The sequence below is a fragment of the Oryzias latipes genome, chromosome 15 (genome assembly GCF_053564925.1).
Source record: "Oryzias latipes strain Hd-rR chromosome 15, Olatipes_Hd-rR_3.1".
Taxonomy (NCBI): Eukaryota; Metazoa; Chordata; class Actinopteri; order Beloniformes; family Adrianichthyidae; genus Oryzias; species Oryzias latipes.
Window position 1 is genome coordinate 30,540,338 of NC_136251.1, and position 22,163 is coordinate 30,562,500.

The 22,163-nt window shown below is 44.5% G+C and overlaps 2 protein-coding genes across 3 annotated transcripts in view; one reads left to right on the top strand and one right to left on the bottom strand.

Annotated features, from left to right (window-relative positions):
- Positions 1–358: 358 nt before the first annotated feature.
- On the bottom strand, positions 359–15,217 carry nid1a (nidogen 1a). 2 transcript variants are annotated; one of them, XM_004077483.4, is made up of 21 exons: positions 14,882–15,217; positions 11,468–11,768; positions 10,112–10,414; positions 9,810–10,036; positions 9,464–9,723; positions 8,942–9,082; positions 8,496–8,747; positions 8,145–8,345; positions 7,833–8,066; positions 7,553–7,690; positions 7,029–7,157; positions 6,064–6,207; positions 5,851–5,970; positions 4,673–4,897; positions 4,423–4,595; positions 3,938–4,064; positions 3,685–3,856; positions 2,709–2,866; positions 2,501–2,624; positions 1,138–1,250; positions 359–903 (listed from the first exon to the last, which is right to left on the bottom strand). In XM_004077483.4, the coding sequence occupies exons 2-21, from the start codon at positions 11,669–11,671 to the stop codon at positions 773–775; spliced, it is 3,576 nt and encodes a 1,191-aa protein (XP_004077531.1). In that variant the 5' UTR covers positions 11,672–11,768; positions 14,882–15,217; the 3' UTR covers positions 359–772. The 2 variants fall into 2 exon arrangements, with proteins under 2 accessions (XP_004077531.1, XP_078787665.1); XM_078931539.1 differs by lacking the exon at positions 14,882–15,217 and having other exon boundaries at positions 10,112–10,386; positions 11,468–11,734.
- Positions 15,218–15,956: 739 nt separating this feature from the next.
- The window catches only part of gpr137ba (G protein-coupled receptor 137Ba), a 7,148-nt gene continuing 941 nt past the window's right edge, over positions 15,957–22,163 (top strand). Inside the window, exons 1-5 of the mRNA XM_004077484.5 lie at positions 15,957–17,994; positions 19,344–19,393; positions 19,464–19,686; positions 19,757–19,903; positions 20,754–20,882. Of these exons, the coding sequence (XP_004077532.1) occupies positions 17,656–17,994; positions 19,344–19,393; positions 19,464–19,686; positions 19,757–19,903; positions 20,754–20,882 (888 nt within the window). The 5' untranslated portion in view covers positions 15,957–17,655. The remainder of the gene's footprint in view (positions 17,995–19,343; positions 19,394–19,463; positions 19,687–19,756; positions 19,904–20,753; positions 20,883–22,163) is intronic.

Here is a 22,163-nt window from a genome sequence, read left to right on the forward strand (position 1 = left end):
CATTTAAGGATAAATGGTGCGTTCGAGTACTCCATTGGATGTTTCACTTTCCTTTTGCAACTGGAATATTTTTGTCTTCATTAGATTATTCGTTCAGAAAATACATATGTAATTTAGTAGGAAAAAACATCTCTTCTCTTAAGCTTTTGAAATTCTACAAATAAGAAAAAATGTCACCTTTCCTTTTAATAAGTCGAACAAATTCCCTCAATTACCTTTTTTACTGAATGTGTATAAAAGTTATCAAAAATAGTTCTGTCCAACCTTTGGTGAGCAGTTTAAAAAAAAAAGATTCTACTCGCACGTTACACATGATGGCGCTGTTGCTAATAAATAAAAAAGCAAACACCACAGTCTGTTAAAAAACCAACAAAAAAACGAGTTTATTTCTTTTCTGCCAACCATACACAGTGAAGCTATCCAGGCTGTAACTTTTCCTCTATTGCTTTTTTAGCTTTTCATGCTTTAGTCAAACACGACTGCCATGCAGTGACTTTAAATTCACATTAAATTATGTGTCCCTGGAACCTTATTCTCAGTTCATTCCTACTGAGAAGAACATGATAAAGTTTTATATCTACAAAACTCTGTTGTAATTCTATAAGTGGGAAATATTAAACAAGTGTAAAGAGATAACACTGAGTGATAAAAGGCACGATAGTTTTCAGCTGCATGTCGTTTCTTTTTTTGGCCAGTTTAAATCTAGTAATAGTGATTGGCTTCTTCTTGTGGACATCTGAGCAGACGACACTTGGGGCTCGTCCGGTTCCTTTCAGTACTCGGCGGGTCTCTCCACACAGGCAGCAGTCGCCGGGTTGTTCGGACATTTGCAGGAGCGACCGTTCGGTGTTGCTAAACAGAGATGAGTGCAGCCTCCGTTGTTCACAGAACAATAGTTTCGTCCTGAAAGAGAAGAAGAGATGTAAGGATGGCAGATGAGAGCTTCCTGGTGTGGTCATTTCCTAAGGAAAGGCATCCTGAACTCCAGATGTTTGAGGCCCACTCCCTTCAGAATTCCCTTATGCTGGAATCCTTATCTCCAAAGAGAAGGAGCCTGGCGCTCCACTTTACCATTAGTCCTCCTTCCTCCTTCAGTGTGAGCTGAAGAATTCTTCTTTTTTGTTTATTTCTTGTTACCTGGAGGACACTGGGAGTAAGCGCTGGTGATTCCATACAGCTTGGTTTGTTTCGAAGGCTGGAACTCATCAGACTCTCTGCCACTATGGCGGTCCATGGCAACCACAGCATTTCTGTCCAAAAAACAAACAAAACAAGAAGCATGTGGAATAGAAACTTGAAAACTCCAACTTTTGTTTTGTTTCACGCTTGTCAAGGTTCAGCCTTTGCCTTCCCCCCACCGAGACCTCTCAACCTCCTGTTGTAAGGTCCTGGGGAGATCACAGGGAGGCCCCAGCCGGTCATTCTCAGATGCCTGAGCTGAGAAATTGCAAGCAGCTGTCACTTTTTAAGATCTCCTCTCACTTCATGTTGTGCACACAAGTCTAGTAAATCCCTGTAGTCTTTCAGGCTTGACAAAGCCGCACAGCTTAAGATAAAATAAACTTTAATAACCTGCCAGGGAGTTTAGTTTAAGAGCAAAACCATGAACACTGTCATTCCTTTCATAGCAAGCAACTACATTCTAAAAGAAAATCAATGCTACAAATTGATTTTAAAAATTATATTAAATAAAACAAATTATTAAAATGTTATTATATTAAATTAAAGCTGCAAGCGGCGTTGTATGGCCCACAGTGGCCATTCGCCCCTCACTCCCCTATTTATGCCTCCGCCACCCCAATCAGAGCTGCAAAATTCAAAACTATTTTTGAAATGGCAGCTTTTCTGTTAGTTTTATCTCCATAGCAACCATTTAATGTTTTGGTTGCTTGGAGGTGACGAACACGTTTATGTCATTTTTAGAAGACTCTGCGAAAGTACATTTTTGGATTTCCTTGGCAACAGGTTTTTTTTTCTGTTTTTGCTGACCACGCCCACATTCCTAATATGTTCATATCGTATGTCACATCATTTTGTCCAGCTTGAGCCAGTGATTCGTGTATTACATTTTCATAACGTTCTGTTCAAAAATGTGCAAGCAACAGGGGAGCGCTACATTTGGGAGCTCACCCCGTTTAAAATCAACAAACTTCCTAAACCAACATGGTTTCCCGAGTATCTTACCAACGATGCTCCAGGAGTTAGGAGGCCATAAATCCAAATCCCCTGACAGAGTTTTAATCTGTAGAAAGTACTAAAGGTGATTTATTTTTGGAAAATGCAAGATGGCTGCCTCTTCCTGAGGTCAAAGGTCAGCATAACTTCAGTTTTGTTTTTTTTGACAGTTTCTCCTGCTGGGATGTCATCATTTTTTTGGGGGGAGGGGGAATGGTCCCTCACTAAGTCAGAAATTAATTTCCTGAATTTATAAATAATAACTGAAGCTGTTCTCACTGCAAAATTCAGTTTAACAGAAAAAAAATTAAAAAAACATGGAGACCTTTTCCAGTCAGTGTAGAAGATTTTCCTCCCGTAAGACGTGATTCCGAACGGATACTGGATCCCCTCCATGACTGATTGGCGATCACCTCGATCGGGATGCATGCACTCCATTTTGTGGGTTCCTGCAGGCACGGCGTCACGCATGAAGCCGATTAAAAGGCCGACTTCGTCTCATAGGCGAGTCGTCTGTTGGAAACGTGCAGTACCTGCGTCCGCCCAGCACAGAAGGGAACTCTGGAAGTCGTAAGTCAGTCCATTTGGAAGGCCCAGATCGTTCTGGACCAGAACCCGTCTGTTGGACCCATCCATGTAGGAAGTTTCGATTTTGGGCGCTTCGCGGTTCCAGTCGGTCCAATAAAGATGCCTGTTGGGAGAGAAAACATACGTCACTCCAGCCTACAGCTGTAGAAACTGTTCCTAACGTTCTTTAAGAAAATACTGAACAGCGGCTCAAAAAATACATATTTTTAACAGTTTATCTTTGCGTTTTTCCAAATTATTCATGATAAAAAGACAGCAAAACAGCTTTTTTAACAAACTTTCTGTCACGGGGCTAACTAGCCGCTAAAAAAAAGATTTCCTTCATAAAAAAGTATCGAGAGAAAAGTATTTGTTGTTTGTTTGCCTCCAGGTCTTTCTTTATTACCTGAATTTACAATGTTAAGATGCATCTAAAAAATCAAATTTATGTAACTAAACTGAAATTGATCAAAAAGAACTAAACTGAGAATACAGTCAAACAAAATACTGAAGGAAAACTACATTTAACCGAATTCAATGGACTAAACTTTACCCATCTGCAGTAAAAAATGAGCTAAAACAAACTAAACTTCAATTTGTTAAATAAACAACAACAAAAAGAACCCGAACGAAACAGAAGCAAGTCAAATCAGCAAAAGAGGATTTTTGTGTTTCGATGCTTCAGTTGTGTTTTTAAAAATCAGTAGTTGAGAGTTTTCTTCAGTCAATAATGTCACAGTTTTGATAAAAAATCAGTTTTTAATGAGGACCCTCTGACGCTTTCAGAATTTATTCTTTTTGCAATTTAAAGTTGCTTTTCTTCTCCATATTTTTAAACTTTTTGTGATCAGACCATAGTAATTATTATGATGCTGATTTTTTATTCTTAACAACACCATTTAACCAGTACCAGTATCTTTTACCATGAAAGTGTGAACGCACCCGTGAACGGGGTCAGCGACGATCGCACGAGGGTTTATGAGATCCGAGTCGACGATGACACGGCGCCGAGACCCGTCCAGACTCGCCACCTCGATGCGATCTTTCATAGAATCCGTCCAGAATATAGTTCGCCCAATGTGGTCGACGGTAATTCCTTCTGGACTTCCCAAATCTGCGAAGGAACACGGAACGGCCTCACTTGACTTGGTTTACGGCGTGATCCTGAGAACCTGAGGAGTCGGCGTGGATCTACCTGTTCTTATGACTGTGGTGGGCTCCCCGCCTTGGATACTGGCTTTGCTGATGGCAGGGGAGGTGATGTCCGTCCAATAGACCACTTTCTCCACGCAGTCATAAGCCACGCCGATGATGACCCTCTCCTGCAGAGGGATCAGTGAAAAAACATCTCTTCAAACTTGATGCAGATGTTTTTCCTTTTACGTGGGGAATGCCAGCAAACGGAGCGCAGGAAGCCGGGCCTCAGGCCAGCTGCTTTGGAAATCAGAGTGATGTAAAGTCCAGACTGCAATTCCAAAGATGTCTGACTGTTGTGAGTCATTAGGGGCGGAGTGACACCATGTGTCTGCAGTAAAGTGCGAGCCTCAAACCCGCAGACAGACAGATGGGAGCTGCGAGCGTTCTTGTAAGCAAATGGAGAGGTTGGAATGTGAGACGGAGCAGATGTAGAAGCGTCTCACAAATGTTTCCCAGAGAAAAGCGGGACCGGAGGGAACCTACCGGGAGATGGAGGACGGCCTTGGCGCCTTCTTTTCTCATCTCGTAGCTTTCCAGAGGAACGTGTTCGATCCTGCCGCTCTGGGCGAAGAGCAGGTGCGTCCCCGGAGGCAGAGGGTCAACATCGGGCCGTGGGGTGGGTCGAACATCTGGAGGCCCCCCATCATCGTGGATACCTGTTTGACACGGTCCTGTCTGTTTAGGACCTATTTTGATAACCCGTCCACGCCATAATGAACCCCCGGTCACTCACACATGGGGGTGCTGCCGGGAGCTGAACGAGTCCCCCGGACCTCCACCCCATTCCGGTCCACACACCAGCAGGATCCTGTCCGTCTGTCGCACTGCAGGGGCTCGTATTCGCCATTGCCGTCACATGCGGGGATGTGGCTTTCAGAAGGACGGGGGCCCCGCGGACCGAACACGGTCCCACCCAGAAGACTGTCCCGCTCCTCCTCACAGCGTGTTCTTCTCCTGTCTAGAGAGCAGAACAGCGTCCCACACTGACTGGAATGCAGGAAGTTTGTCCATGAATCTACGCAACATTCTTATTTCAAAACCTTTGAAACAAATGAAAAGCAGACGGCAGCTGGTAACAATACACTCCACAGAGGAATCCCTTCCCAAGCTTTGCTCTTTTTTCAGCTGGCTGGAAAAAGAAATGGAAGTCATCTGGATTTTTGAGGATGCACTTAAAGGGAACGATGGGAACTGCATCAGACACGAATGCCTCACATTGATTGGTTGATTGGTCTCTAGCAATTCCAGCAACAAAAACACATCAAGCCTATTTAAAGAACCGCTCTGATCAAAGAAAAAGATCTTATTTGTGATGTAGAAAATACGCTGGGCGGGGCCACAAGCTCCCTGCTCCGCCCTATTCTGATGCATCCACCTGCTGACAAGCAGATTTATGAACATCTCGTTTTTCTGGAATCTGGATCTAAACTGCTTCGCTAATGTTAGCTTAGGGGTGTGAGGGGCTGTAAGCTAGCGGGAGAGCGTGGGAACAGCGAGCCCTCAGTTATGAGTAACGGTAAGGGGGAGTGGGGTTGCTCCGCACTACCAGCCCCACCCACAACTCAGAGGGGAATTTTTAATAAACTCCCGCCGCTCTGCAGAAACTTTTCTGGATTTTTGGCTAAAAACGGCATCGTCAGAATTTAAAAAAACACTGGGAGCACTTTGAAAACAAAACAAAAGATGATTGGAATAGGACTTTATATATTCATTCATGAAATGATAAATAAAAATGACGCTATCTTTATAACATTATAAATGGACATATTAGCACTGATGCAGCACACACACATAGTTCACACTGAACCCATGAAATATAATGATGGCCTCATAAAGTTTGGGTAATTACTTGAATGGAAGTGGGAGGAGGCAAACCTTTTTTTTTTTTTTTTTTGCCTCTGAGAAGCTTACCCGAGTAGCAGTAGGAGCCGTCGCCTCTGTAGCCCTGCCTGCAGCGGCAAACGAACGATCCCGGGGTGTTAAAGCAGTCTGCGTCTTGGTGACACCTTCTCGACTGACACTCGTCAATGTCTTCAACCACAAAAAAAAAATAAGTACGAAAAGATTCTACTAGCAGCAAAACACTTTGGTCTTCCAATGTCTGCATATGTGTTTTGGACAAACCTTGGCAGTTTCTGCCGTCTCCTACAAAACCAGGCAGACAGGAGCAGATAAAGGAGGAACTGCCTGTGTAGCTGCACTGAGCACGCTCAGGAGCGTCGCAGTCATGAGTGCCTTCCTCACAATGGTTCACAGGTCGATCAACCTCTGCAAAGACAAAAAAAACAGTTTGAACATTTTAGGACAGTTTATTTTACAGTTTAGGTGTTTTCGAACTGCAGCAAGACTAAATGACAACAGGAAGTTGGGGTTGTCCTTGACATTTAGTTGAACTTTAATGTGCCCCTCCCACTTTTTATTTTATTATATTTATATTATATCTCTCATTTACATTTGAATGTTTTGCAACGTATGTAGCCTATTCTTTTGTTATCAATACGTATTTTGATTTCCATTATCTGTACAACAACAACAAATACATTTTTCTTGTATATCCTTTTCATTGATGTGTTAAACTGTTGTTTTTAAAAGTTCTTTTTAGCTTTTAAGGTAGAAAATTTCAACATCTGTCAGGGAAAACGGATGAAAAATAGCCGATTCCAGCTCATTGTGGTGATGCTTTTAATGTAGACTGTCCCTGAGAAATAACTACAATTAAGATTGTATTTGTGACGACTGTACTTATGAGTTCCTTCTGTTGCATAAATGCAAATTTCTGTCTGATGTTTAGAATTAAAACCAAAATAATTCTCAGTAGAAATTGTAAAATAATCAAAGTATCAAGTCAAAAAAATTTCTAGTGATGTTTAATTACCATTTGTATAAAAAAAGAGATTTATGTCAGTAGAAGTATTTTTTACAAGAACTGTCAGGACCCTGTTTCCCACAATGCATTTAGTTTTTGTAGTTTCTGCAGGCAGGCCAGGCAGTAATTTCCCCCCATCACCCGCTCAATGAGCTCCTCTCACAGGTCTCGTTGTGAATCTTCGCCTCCAAATCTCCCAATCTTTGCTGGGAACCCTGCTTACCAACGCAGGTGCGACCGTCACTGCCGAACTGAAAGCCGTCTTCGCATTCGCAGCGGTAAGTCCCGGGCTGGTTGTTGCAGACGGCGTTATATCCGCAGATCTGAGGGTTCTCTCTGCACTCATCGATGTCTGACAAAAAAAGGACAAGACGCAATTACATCCTGATAACTCCAACATCCTTAGAGACAACTTTAATCTGCCATTTGTCCAATCAGGGGCTTCGTTTGTCAGAAGTTGGAAGATCAAACGTACAGAAACATACAGACTTGATTAGATTTCCTAATTATTTCAAGATAAAATCAGTCTTAATTGCTTCCTTCCAGTTTCTACTGTGTCCCTTCCTGTTTGGTCTCTTTTTCAGAAGGTTGTATGTAGAGTTTGAGTTGGACTGTGTGACAACGTGACGCTTGGTTTGTAAACTCAACTTTTTCTCAAGAACAAAAACATTTGAAGTCTTTTATTGGTGGGTTTTGAACAGACATGAAGTCAAACGTGTAAACAAATGTCTAAATGTAACGTCTTACCATCGCAATTACGGCCATTGTCAAGAAAACCAGCAGCACACTCGCATGTAAACTGGGATCCCTGACCAGGTCGGCAGACAGCGTTGTTGTCACAGCCGTGTCTTCCAGTGAAACATGGATTTTGTTGCGGTTCCCCCCCTGAGAAAATACTGCAACGCTGTATCGGCTTCATAAAAACAACCCCAACGTTTGCCGGATCGGCCGTTGGGCAGACAAAATGTACAGGAGGGAAGGAAGCGCAGAGCAAAACAAGGAAACAAAAGAGCTTCCTGGTCCTCACCGTTGACGTCTCCAACCTTGTTGCTCATGGCGTAGCGCAGGATTTTATTGTTTACATCATACAAGACAAAGACCTGATCCACACTGAGCATCTGGGAAGGTTTTACATCCCTCAATGAGTCGCCATGCTGGCAGCTCTGGAAGGTGATGGTCTGACGACACTGGTATGTTCTGGTCTCAGCGGACCCATCTGGCATGGTGACCTTGTATTCCCGGGTGGAGGATGAGGTGATCACTTAAGAAATGACACAGTCAGTGATGGTATAACCAGATCCAGTCAATTGTAAATGGCTGGTTAGAAGCGGTAACCTACAGTTGCTGCCGTACTGGTAGATCTCAGCGTACGGGTCCATCGTCACGGTGGAGCCAAGAGGCATTTCAGGAACCTTGCCTTCCAGCGTGGTTTTCACCACGAGGTGATCCAGCTCATCTGTGCCTTTGAACTCCTGTCTGATTATCAGCTTCTCATTCCAGGGCATAAAGGTCACCTCAGCTTCCCGTGTGAACTCCCCCCCTGTAGAGAACAGAAAAGAGAAAGTCAACAAAAGCCTTCAGTCTTGGATGTAACCCTCCATCTGTCCCAGTTTAGGGGAGAATTCGGCCACTCAAGGTGTGAAGCTGCAGCCAGGCGGCCGACAAAAGTGGCTGGAATTTTAACTCTCACCAATGATACTGAAGCCGTTCCTGTAGCCAGGTTGTTCCAGAGCAAACGCCCACCCAATCACGCCGCCAAGAACCGACAGAGGCAAGAGGGACGGCCCGAGAGTCTCTGGAATGTCGCTGATGGCAACGTACGACCGGCCGTCGTTGACCACGACATACGAGTGGAGATCAACACCGCCGAGCTCCACCGGGTACGGGGAGCTGCCCACAAACACTCGGCCGTGGATTTTTCCGTTCATCCTCTGCGGCTTTCCTGGAAAAGAATCGACAACCAACGAGAAAAAGGGAAAGTCAGGAGGAATGACCGAGCATGCAGGGACCATTTCACAATAAAACTCTTCACACCAAACTTTTAAAAAACAATTTATGATATTACTAAACAGCCAATCATTTGTAGGTTTTACCCTAATACAATCATTTTTAGAGCAGCAAACAGAAAAAAAATACCTTCTGCAACACATTGTATCCCGTTGCCGTAGAAACCAGGTCTGCAGTGGCAACAGAATCCGCTCGAATAATCCCGGCAGTCGGCGAACTGGGAACACTTGTTCCGGTTGTTGGAACACGTTCCAAAGTTGTAAGAAAAGACTGAAAAAAAGATGCAATATGTGATTTTGTCCCGCTATTCTTCCAGGCCTGCTTGTCCCGTCCAGCTTTGTGTTCTGTTTGGGGGATCTGGGATCGGCCCTTTAAGCGGGGGAGCTGTGAGAATCCGTGTGTTTTTTTTCCACATTTCTTGGTTTTGGATGCTCTGTTCCTGCTGTTCTGCAGAAACTATGTCATAGAAAACAAGTTTTTTCCTCTTTTTTTTGGTCCAAAGACAGCATACCGGTAATCATAACTGAAAGACCACTAGGAACGCTTTGAACAGAGACCAACAGATGGTCAGAGTGGGTCTTTAGACCTGAACCTCCTCCTGTAAACTAAAAATAAATCAAAAAACGATTATTATGTCTTTCTGTCACTCACCATCCACATTAATGTCAGTTTCATCCAACACCACCACTTCTGGGTCGTGCGGCTGAAGCGGCTGGTATTGATTGGAATGGATCTCTATCTGTTCTGGATCGTATTCTGTGTACAAAGGCCAACTTGGCTCGGTGGTCTGTGCTAGGGGTGGCGGGGGCTCGGTCGGCAGGTCAGTGACCTCTCCTGGAACTACGTTTGAAAAAGTGGGGGAGGTTCCAATCTCGTACACCCACACGCCGCGCTGGCCAGAGTTGGTCTGCCTGTGGGAGTGGAAGATGGAGACTTTTGGGGTAAAACCGTTACATCTAAGGGATCTCGGGCATGATGGGGTCTGTCAGCCACTTACTCTGCGAGCTCCCTCACGGAAATCTCCTCGTCGCTGGTGGTGCGGTAGTATGGCCCCTGGCTGGTAAACCAGAACCCTGGTACCTGACCTTTACTGAAGCCGGCGTGCACGATCACATCACTGCCTTGCACCAGGGTGGAGGAAAACTGGACACCATCTCTTGCATAAAGCAGAATGGCGTACGAGGCTTTTTGCAAAGATGCAAGAACCAGCTGGAAGGAGTTTCTCTGATGAAAGCCGGAGAAAGGACATAAATAACCGATTCCCGTCTGGACGGCGTGGAAAAGCTGCGTGCAACTCACTTTTTTTTCAAGGCCATCGCCTCTAGTATGAGGTGTGTGTGGCGCAACGTCAACCCAGGTGACCACTACGGCATGAGTGGGATCAACCTCATCGTTGTACGGGAAGGCCCGGTTGATGTGCTCGGCGGCTCGACGCAGGACATCCGCTCTGGAGTCTTGCCGGAAGAAAACCTTCCCCACGCCCGCACTGGTGTCCAGATCGCCATGAAGGGCCGCAATCATCCCGAAGGATGGCGGCATTTTGCCCAGATATGTCGACTCGCTCGGCGGCTCTTCTGTGGCAACAAAACCATTGGTGTTGATCTGAAATCAAACACTCAACTTGGTCACTGGCATTGGAGGAACAAGACGAGGCTTTGACAGTTTCAGCCTGACCGGCTTTGATCTCTGCTCCAAACTCGTTATCCTAATGAAGCAAGTCAGCTGCTAAGAGCCTTTCCACCACGCTGATCAACAAACCAGATCCCAATTAAAACGCTTTTCTTGCTGGCTTTACATGAACACACTGAGCTTTCATGGAGGCAGAATGGGTGCTCCAGCCAAAAGCACCCACTCCACTTCCTGACCGAGGGAAAACAGAACTGCCTCTGACCCAGGCTGCGCTGCTTCCTGTTGCCCCTTCTACGAGCTGCCCCCCCTCCCTCCCCTCCCTCAGAGAGCCTGAAGCTTTAACGCTAATTTTCATTACAGAAACATCCTGTCAAAAGAAGAGTTTGGGAAAATGATCAGTGGTCTGACAGATGTGGAGCCAAGAGGGATGTTTAGCAGAAAACAGAAAATGTTTAGGCGAGCTTCACTGTGGGCGATGAAGGAAGAATCAACCTTTGATTGTTTCAACTCAACATTTATCTTCAAAATGAAGCAAAAACCACAACGTTGGTGCAAAACCTCCTCAGAAACTGAACATTTATGGGAGTTTTTTAAACACCAGACGTAAAAAAACAACAAATAAAAAATTACTTTTTGAGTATAAATTTGCGATTTGGTAATTGTTCTGTGTTTCTGTCTTTGTCAACAACTTGAGATGCTTCATTTACAACAGGAAATAAACATTTTTGAGCAACTTGTCATCCACTGAAAAGCTACAAAGGTCAATGTTGGTCAATGCAATCAGTTCTGCTCAATCATTCCTAGTCTAGATGTTCAGTATGAACTCATCCTCTGAGGAAATGGGGAGTTTCTTCATTTTTAGCTGAAAAAAACAAACAAAGAGCAGCTGAGACCGTGAAGCTCCAGAGCAGAAAGGCCAGTCCGAACTGGAACAAAGTTGTGCGTAAAAGCTCCTGACCTCCTGTCCATCCAGGTCTGGTACAATCCAACTAGTTATGGCCTAGTGAGATGATCGAGTGAACTTACAAATATGCTGTCAAAGGAGCGGTCATAGAAGAGCAGCGGCGCGCTGAGATCCAGCCGCTGCGTCCGGTCGTTCTCCGGTTCCAGAACTTGGTCTCCTGCGCTCTCGCCGAAGGGGAAAAACTCGTCCCGTCTGATGCTGTGCGCCGAGGCGACCAAACCCAGAAAAGTGGCCCAAAGCAGCCATCCTTGGTCCCGCCAGAACATCCTCGATCCTCCTGCAGGGGTAGCTGAGCTCTCCGTCCCAGTCTGGATGCGTCTGGATAATGTTCGGAGCGCGGCGGGAGGAGCGTAAAACGGGGATCTGAGGAGGAAAAGGAGGCAGCGAACCCTGTCATTTCAGGATGTTTTTTTTATTCTCAGAGTCGTCTTTAATCCCACGTCCGCCGGGTTTTTATCATTATTCATAACCAAAACCCAAAGGATCCAAACTAATCAATTATTAGCGACAACTTTAACGGAAACTTACGCAACTTTACGCGGGTTTTTTTCATTGGGTAACAACTGTGCGTCACAAAATAAAACGATGCAAGTCAAAAAATGAAAATTAAATTTTGAATTTTTATCAATTTGATGAGACCAAATTATCGTTAAAATCAGAACTTCCTTTATTATTATTATTATCAGGAGGAGACATAAAAACAAGGTTTAAATCATTAAATAATACAGTCTTAACTATGTCCATCCAGTGCAGCTGAAATATAATAATAGCCTGTGCTGGCGACCATAGAGTTATTGCACTTATATACTTAACTAACTGAACTATACTCTTATATAATCATATAAATATAAGTATACATGTGTATTTGAATGTAATGTGTAAAGTGTTTCTGAGCAGAGGTGAATGACTGTTGATTCCATTTGTAAATAAATGTCATCCACAATTAGTTTAACTGATCCATCCTTTCATTTTATTGTTACTGTGTAACAAAACTTGTTTATTTGGACAATTAAGTTTATAAAGAAACAAAAACTTTTACTCTACACCAAAAATTCCATCTTATTTTAAAAAGACTTGTCATCAATAATTATCTGATACTTGACCTGTGCTCATGATTTCTGGAATAATTCTTGTGTAATCAATAAACACATTATTGATGGATTTGATTAATAATCTGCATTTGGAATAAATAACTCTAGTTAGCAGAAGTGGATTATGATAATAAGATAGTAAAGTACATATATATATGTATATGTCCATTTACGATTAATAGTAATAATACATGTGGATGTATACATATAGAGACGTATCATTTTTTACCTGTATTTTTTTAAATTATTTAAAGTTTGATTTATAATACATCTCTGTAGTTTTTCCTCTTTTGTGTTTGGGTTTGATTGCTTCAAATAAATTCATTCTAATTCGAATCTTCTCTGAAGGAAAACAAAGGTTTAAATATCTGATTATATCAGATTTGATCTTTTCAGACTCGATGTTACAAAAACAAAATACAAAAAAACTGCAAACAAGGAAATTCTTGCTGTTGTTTAGACATTAAATGGTCCAGAAATTGCACCGGCATCTTTTATTTCTGTTTTTTATTAGTTAAAATCCTACATTTTATCCTTCAATTCTGTTTTTACTCTAAAAAGTGATTAATTGGAAAACTTTATTTACTTTTACTTGCATAAAGTAACATGTTTCCCTGTTATTTCTAAACACTTTTTCCGTTCTGTCACATCTATTGACTGTGCAGATGCAAAAGATAAGAATAGATTCGATAACTTTATTTATCCCACGATGGGGAAATTCACTTCAAACATGACATTCACATGAAATATATACAGCTATAAGGCAGCATCAGCATCAGCTGAGGACCTGCATCCCTTTGGGGATGAAGTCCAGCTGTTCAGTCCAGAAAAGCAAGACTGGACACTGGACTAATGAGTGACTCATTTCTGCTGCTTCCATGTTTTAAGCCTTTTGCTGAACCATAACATTTCCATGGATGACAGGCATTTGTCTGACAGCAGAAGATTCGTCGGGTTTTCTCGATGGAACATCCAAACAGGAAGTGTTTTCTCAGCCTGTGTAGGTCCATGAATGACTCTCACTTTAAAACGAAATACATTTCAATGCTAACACAGAAAACAGACGGGAAGCAGCTGCTCCCATCCTCCTTTCCTCTTGATTTTCTCAAAACAACGTCACAGAGAGAGGAGTGAGACGTTTAGCTATTCGGCTCGTTGGTGCAGCATCACTGAGAGGAACGCCGTTTGGCCGTTATCTCATGACTGTTTAGCCTCAGCCAAAATGTTATGTCATGTTTCAGCAGTAACAGATGTTCACTGCTAAATCTGTCAAACGTTGACATAAAAAGGTCAGAATTCCTCTCATTTAGTGGATTTATGTTATTTAAATTAAAATATGAGCAGCTCTTTTAGATTTCCATTAAACCAAAATAATTTTTTGTGTGTCACCCCCCCATCCAAAACCCTCTACCAGGTTTTCATCTTAGCAGGCAACGACAAATGTAGCTACTACACATTATAGGATGAGACCGGGTTGTAGCAGGAAAAGGGCTGACGGGCGCCCTCTAGTGGTGAACTGAGAATTTGCTGTGTATGTTTTAAAATTTATTGATAAATAACTTTTTTAATTAATTCATAAGCTGTTGTGGTTCTTTTATCATCATGGGAAAGACTCTTTCAGAATAAAAGCAGTACATTTTCCACTTAATTGAAGTACATTAGTGGTCAGTCGTGTTTAAAGCACATCGTCCTCTGTCAGGATCATGTATGTTTATCCAGACAGGTGTGCTGCCAACAGGTGAGTCTGATTTAATGTTATTTTTTTGTGTGTTGCCTGGAGACGGCGGCAGAAGGAAAGCTGCGTCTATTAGGCTGAATTCCTATCTTAACTTTGTTGTCATAATGTTTAATCTGGAGGCTAAAGACACGAATAAACACCACAAACAAATACTTTTCCCATCAAAGAAGCAGATTTAAATTCAGAATTTGAAAGGGGTAAAAACATCAAACTTTCAAAGCTTTAAAGTTGGTTTGCTGCAGTTGCTTCTCTGAGTCGTAAAAGCTAAATGTGTCACAGGGGCCATGGGGGGGCCGATGAGCGACCTCCATCCATGTTCACATGACCCCCCGTCCAGTAACATCAGACCTCATTTTTTTCAGAGAAAAATGAGATACATACACTCAAAGAAGTTGGAGACAAAGATTGACGTCTTCTTCATCGTCATCCGGTATTTTTAGAGTCTTTGAATCATTTGAAATATTTCAAATCATCGCATTAAAACGTCTTACAGAAGTTCATATTTTCACAATAAATTAAGGAAACTGAAGGTTTAACGAGTCATAATAAATCAAATTAAATCATAATAAAAAAGAAGTTATTAGCTGAAATATTCAAAAAACATTTTTTAAACTTTATTTCCCACTTTTGAAAAATCTTTATGTTACCTGCCATCCCGGCCTTTTCATTCATCCGTCCGTCCGTCCGTCCGTCCGTCTGTCCGTTCATCCATCCATCTGTCCCTCCGTCCGTCCGTCCATCCGTCCGTCCGTCCGTCTGTCCGTTCATCCATCCGTCCGTCCGTCCGTCCCTCCGTCCGTTCATCCATCTGTCCGTCCGTCCATCCGTCCGTCCGTCTGTCCGTTCGTCCGTCCGTCCATCCGTCCCCTCCGTCCGTCCGTCCATCCGTCCGTCCGTCCATCTGTCCGTTCATCCATCCATCTGTCCGTCCGTCCATCCGTCCGTCCGTCCATCTGTCCGTTCATCCATCCATCTGTCCGTCCGTCCATCCGTCTGTCCGTTCATCCATCTGTCCGTCCTCTAAACTGGTCGTAGTTCATGGGGTCCCAGGGATGCTGTGATACAAACTGCAGCTTTAAAAGGCAAACACAGTTATAATAAATCAACAATGTTTCTATTCACATTCACTGCACACAAAATATTCTGTCTGATCAAAAACAAAACACTGAAAATAATACAATTTAGGGAGAAATCTAAAACATGCATTTTATCATTTCTGTAATGAGTTTGACAAATCTGTGTACAGTCTTTATTGCTTTGACAACAGCGCTTGAAATAAATCAATAAATCAAATCAATCAATTAACAGGCACCATTAAAAGTGTTAGAGTAATCCTAAAACAGCATGTAAGGAAACATTGGTGTAAAAAATAACAAACAAAAAAAAGCACAATATAAATTGTGCTATAATTATAAAAGGCCATCATTTTTAAATGACAATTCAAATGTTTTGATGCATTTTGAAACAAAGTAGGTTAAAAAAAAAGGTCGATTAGAATAATTATTCAACGGTTTCTCTTGTTTTTTTCCAAAAATCTCCAGAAACAGAAGCTCTCGGATCCTTTTAGGATTCCTCCAGCAGGCGAGGAGGACCATAAAATTCTACCGGTCCACTTGACTTCAGACCAGAACCTGAGGAGCAGGCCCAGACCAGGGGTCTGTTTGTCTGTCTGAGTCTTCATCTTTTCATAGACTTTTAAAACAATAAATATAAATATTTTTTTTCTTTTGGGCCTGAATCAAAACAGAAATATGAAGACAAATTAGCATTTTTATCAACATGTGAAGTTGTTTTTGACTTTTTAAAGACTTTCAGCAAATGTCCTGCATTTTCCACAATGCAAGACACACAAAAAAAGAATTCTCGTGTTAACCCCTTACATCCACTTTGGTGAGGCATTATCCTTCCCTCCAACTTCCTCCAACTGTTCAGCTGAACATTTACAGGAGTTTGTTGGTTTGTGATCCAGTAGAAAAGTAAGAATTTAGACATATAGATATTTTAGACACTCTTTTCTGGACCAGTGTGGTGCAGGATTAGCCAATATGTGCTTTAAGCTCAAATAAAATGATCAATTGGAGAAAAGCATAGTTGTTGTTGTTTTTTTACCAAAGTTTAGCTCTGGATTTCTGAGGAAGCGCAGAGCGAACAAGATCTCTTGATGTCAGCAGAGATTTAAAAACCTTTAGTGTGCTAATCGCTGCACCTCTGCCGTCCCTGTGTTTCAGGGTCGATTTTAAAGTTCTCTTCATGGTTTGTAAATGTTTGAAGGGTCTTATTTAAGTTATGAACCCTTGCGGACCCTGAGGTCCTCTTGGTCGTCCCTGAGGTGAGGACCAGGACACACGGTGAGGCCTCGTTCCCCCATCACGGTCCTCGCCTGTGGAACAGCCTGAAGCTCAGAGCCGCAGAGACTGAAGAGGTTTTCAAGAGCCACCTTTTAAATCTGGCTTTACGTGACTTTTAGAATTGTTTAACTAGTTTACTCATAATTTAATGTATTCATTTACATTTTGTTCATGTAAGTGAATACATTAAATTATATTTACACAACTGCTGTTTTAAAAAAAAAAATTAACCTCTGATTTTTAAAAATTGAATATATATATTTCTTTTACTTCAGCCAGAGAGGAGGGGGGTAAGAGAGGTATAGTTGGCCCCGGGGCCACACATAGCCACACATGGTCTGAAGCAAAAACCAGAGTCTAATCTCTAGTTTCTACTAAAGAGGTCAAATACGGCACCAAAAACAAACCAAAAATGTTCTAAATGAAAGTGGAAGCTGCAGAGAAATCATCAAGTTTAGTTTTTGCCTTCCTCATTTTCATGTCTGAAATGCAGATTTTGAGACAGTTGGGGCTCCGAGTTGCCTGTTTTGTTGTGTACATGTTTTTATTTAAGTGTCTTCAGTTTTCCTGGTGATTCATGAAAGCCTTTGCTTGCCATATCTGTGCGCCCTCAATGCGCGCTGAGACGCGCAGCGCCGCTCCAGGGGTCACGGCGGTGGCGGGACCCGTCACACACGGGGTTAAAGGTGCAGCCGCGTGCGTCAGCTGATACGCAGCGCCGCGTCAGGAGCGCGCTCGCGTGCGTGCGGGAGGAGGGAGGCCGGTCCTGCGGAGCCGCAGCGTCCAGCAGCTTCCTGCATCCGCCGACACTCCGCCGAGGCTCATCCCGATCATGTGCCTCCCTGCCGGGCAGTGCGCGGCTCAGCTGAAGGAAGTCGGCCTGGTTTCCTTCCCCGCTGCGTTCACGGTCGCATCCGGAGCTCCGCTTCCCTCCGCCAGTCCTGCGTTCTAGCTCCGCTCAGCGGGGCCCGGGAGCCCGGACGGTCACGGACGGAGGTGGCTTTGGTGGTCAACCCGGCAGGTCTCTGCGGCAGGTCGTGGAGGAGGCGCAGGAGGAGCGGGAGGCTGCCCCGATGGACGCGCCCGCGCCAACTCTGAGCCCCGCCGTCCCGCCTTACGTCAAGCTGGGCCTGACGGTGGTCTACACCGTCTTCTACTCCCTCCTCTTCCTCTTCATCTACGTGCAGCTCTGGCTGGTCCTGCGGTACCGACACAAGCGCGTCAGCTACCAGACCGTCTTCCTGTTCCTGTGCCTGCTGTGGGCCGCCCTGCGCACCGTCCTCTTCTCCTTCTACTTCCAGAACTTCCTGGCGGCCAACGCGCTGACGCCGTTCCCCTTCTGGCTGCTCTACTGCTTCCCCGTCTGCCTGCAGTTCTTCACGCTCTGCCTCATGAACCTGTACTTCGCTCAGGTGAGTTCCGGGGCTGCAGGGGCGCCGCGAGGGTTTCTGGGGACCAGACCTCCATTGGGGGCCCCTTAAACCAGACTCAGATCAGATTTGAGCACATTCGTGTTCACACATGTGGAGACTCATTCTGAGTATCTATTCATTATTCAAAGAAAAAAAGCGAGAGAGAAAATCAAGAATTGATCAATTTGCAATTTTACATTTTCCAATTAAAAAACAGAATCATTGAAATAATATAAAAAACAATCAAAACATATAAGTTTAAAGATAGAGCTCAACAATGATTAGAATTGGAATAATTAAATATAATAAATTTAATCAATATTATAAATTAATGCACAATAAAAACTTCAACTTTTTTGTAAATCCTGCAATGAACCTTAACTCCTTGAACCATTTGTTCCAGGACTCCACTTAATTTAGCACGATGTGAATGGATGAACCACTAAAAACTATTTTCTATTATCAAATATAAATGTAGGTATGTCATTTGTTTGGCCTTATTTTGAAATGTGACACTAGATGAATCTAGTAGCCAAAAAAGAGGTAAATAAAAGTTCCAAAAAATGGAAAAACATAAATATTTTGAATGTAAGGTTGGTTGGCCTTAGTGTTTGCCTGCCTTATTTGTTCATAATTCACCCAGGAAAGTCATGACGTCCGTGGAGAGCGGTGGTTTGATTCCATCATTTACTGAAAACCGGCTCCTCAAGAGAAGATGGGGAAAATCTGGGAACGTCCCAACAAAAGAGGAGACTCCAGAATTTTGTTGGGGTGTTGTGTAACGTTCAGGCTGAATCTGAAATGTCTGTTATCAGTTCAGACGGTGTCACTTGAGTTTTGGCTGGACTTTGAGTCGCTCTCGTAAAAATCAGTTTAGGATAAAGAAAAACACCACCGTTCCTGGTTATTTATTGAAGAACTAGGGCTCTAAAAGGGTGAAAAGGGGATTTCTAGACGCATTTGAATGGATGACATGATCTGTTGGTGATTGTTTTCACAGCAGGAGGTGAAAGTGGCACCCGGGCTGTGGAGGAACTCAGGTGTTGTCATTTCTGTTGTTGTTTACCTGTGGCTTTCAGCTCCACAGGCTCTGCCATGCGATGAATCATTTCTCTGGCCACTTACATAATCCACACATCGACTAAGAGCCTCCCTGCCTGAAGTGTATTTTTAGCCTAATCCTCTTGTGCTGATGTGAACCGCTGTTGACAATTTAGACCCACTCTGGCTTCTGTGTGCTTTAAATGCAACCTTAAGTTCCTGTTTCACCAGCTCCAAGCGAGGAGCGGGAACAAGGAAGTGAGAAGAGCTGCTACCTCAGTAAACATCCTGTCTCGTGTCGTCCACAGGTTGTTTTTAAAGCCAAGTCCAAGTATTCTCCGGAGCTTTTGAAGTACAGGTGGGTGCAGGACTCTCCGAGTTTGAGTCCGGCGCAGCCCAAACCGAACGTCTGTTTTTGTGACGCTCAGGCTGCTGCTCTACGTGGTCTTCCTGGTCGTCAGCCTGCTGTTCCTGGTGGTGAACCTGGTCTGCGCCCTGCTGGCGAGGACGTCCTTCGCAGAGGCCAGAACCGTCGTGCTGGTGAGGGTGGCCATCAACGACACCCTGTTCGTCCTGGGCGCCATCTCGCTCTCGTTATGCCTCTACAAGATCGCAAAGATGTCGCTGGCTAACATCTACCTGGAGTCCAAGGTAAGACGAGTTCCCGTTGATGTGACCGGTCCCGCGTGAAGACGCGGCTGATGCGTGCGATCCCGCGCAGGGCACGTCCGTTTGCCAGGTGACGGTGGTCGGAACCGTGGTCATCCTCCTGTTCGCGTCCAGAGCCTGTTACAACCTGGTGGTGTTGGGCCTCTCCGACAAGAACATCAACTCCTTTGATTTCGACTGGTACAACGTGTCCGACCAGGTGAGCCACCTCTGCCGCTCTTCCGGCGGCAAAGTAGAAACTCTAATGCTATGTACACACATGCGACGCGCTGCACGGGCCGCGCTGCACGGGCCGCGCTGCACGGGCCGCGCTGCACGGGCCGCGCTGCACGGGCCGCGCTGCACGGGCCGCGCTGCACGGGCCGCGCTGCACGGGCCGCGCTGCACGGGCCGCGCTGCACGCACGGGGATTCTTGAATGCGCTTCACACTGGACTTTTTCTGTCCCACATCCGTCCTGGACCGAAGGATCAGATTGTTTTCACAACTCTTCAGTATTCTTTAGCAGTATTCGGAGGAAATGGAAAAAAAAGTGACATCACAGCGGGAGAAACCGTTAAAAAAAATGAGCGGGACCAAAATCTCGTATGCGGCTCGAACTTAAATATTTGCAAAAAAATCCACTAATGAAACCAAACTACACATGTCGGGGGTATCCAAGGAAAGCTTTAACGTTATTATGGGATGGCCAGAGAGGCTATTTTCACATTTATGCACAATATGGTAAAGAAAACATTCAATGTTACATTGATCTTTGACCTTACAAAGAGGTTGCCATCTTGTTTTTTTGTGGGTTTTTTCCCCCATAAAAATCATCTTTAGTACCAGCTGCAAGTTAAAACGATTGATTTGACGCGATCGTGATGTAGACCAATGTAACATCCGCTCAGCCAGTCAGGGCGCGTCAAAAAGGGGAGGCGGGGCAGAGTAGTGCCTGTGGGCCACACGACGCCGCTCCCAGCTTTAAGTTTTTCTTGTTTGTTTTTTATTTTTTAGACCTAAAAGTTTGAGTCTCGTCAGATCGGCATCATTATTGTGTTTGTCTTTCAGGCAGATTTACAGTCGACTCTGGGCGACAAAGGCTACATCATCTTTGGGGTGATTCTGTTTGTGTGGGAGCTGCTGCCCACGTCGCTCGTCGTGTTTTTCTTCAGGGTTCGGAAGCCTGACCTGGACAGGGTGAGGCCCCCACTTACTTGGTTTGATCTCTTAACAGGAATGCGGATGACACCTTCAGGAACGACCGTTTTTTTATTTACTTATTCTGAAAAAAATCAGCATTTAGAGACAAAATCTCAGTCTGTTGATAAGTTATTATTTAAAAAATAACAAAGTGGCTAATAAAAAAACAAACAAAAAAAAACCCAGTAGCAGTCAGTAAACATAACCAGCTCCAGTCCTAGCTCTAGTCCCAGCCCCAGGCCTAGTCCCAGCCCCAGGCCTAGTCCCAGCTCTAGTCCCAGCCCCATTCCTAGTCCCTGCTCTAGTCCCAGCTGTAGTGCAGTCCCAGCTTCAGTCCCAGCTCTAGTCCTAGCCCCAGCTCTAGTCTCAGCCCCAGTCCTAGTCCCAGCTTCAGTCCCAGCCCCAGCTTCAGTCCCAGCCCCAGCTTCAGTCCCAGCTCTAGTCCTAGCCCCAGCTCTAGTCCCAGCCCCAGTCCTAGTCCCAGCTTTAGTCCCAGTCCCAGCTTCATTCCCAGCTCTAGTCCCAGCCCCAGTCCTGGTCCCAGCTCTAGTCCCAGCCCCAGTCCCTGCTCTAGTCCTAGTCCCAGCTCTAGTGCAGTCCCAGCTCTAGTCCCAGTCCTAATCCTAGTCCCAGCTCTAGTCCCAGTCCCAGCTTCAGTCCCAGCTCTAGTCCCAGTCCCAGCTTCATTCCCAGCTCTAGTCCCAGCCCCAGTCCTGGTCCCAGCTCTAGTCCCAGTCCCAGCTTCAGGCCCAGCTCTAGTACCAGCCCCAGTCCCTGCTCTAGTCCTAGTCCCAGCTCTAGTGCAGTCCCAGCTCTAGTACCAGTCCCAGTCCTAGTCCCAGCTCTATTCCCAGTCCCAGCTTCAGTCCCAGCTCTAGTCCCAGTCCCAGCTTCATTCCCAGCTCTAGTCCCAGCCCCAGTCCTAGTCCCAACTCTATTCCCAGTCCCAGCTTCAGTCCCAGCTCTAGTCCCAGCCCCAGCTTCATTCCCAGCTCTAGTCCTGGTCCCAGCTCTATTCCCAGTCCCAGCTCTAGTCCCAGTCCTAGTCCCAGCCCCAGTCCAAGCCCTGCTCTCCTCCTCAATCCCGAGTACAGGTGAGCAACGTTTATCAAACCTTTTCTTCAGGTGTTGCTAATTAACTAATTAGAAAAGGTGAAAAACTACCAAATAAATGAGGAAATGTGCATTGAACCCCACATTTTGGTTTGTATAAGTCTGGTCTCCATCTGCATCCGTTCCCCTCTCACCGTCTTCTTTCTGGGATTTTATTTCACCCAC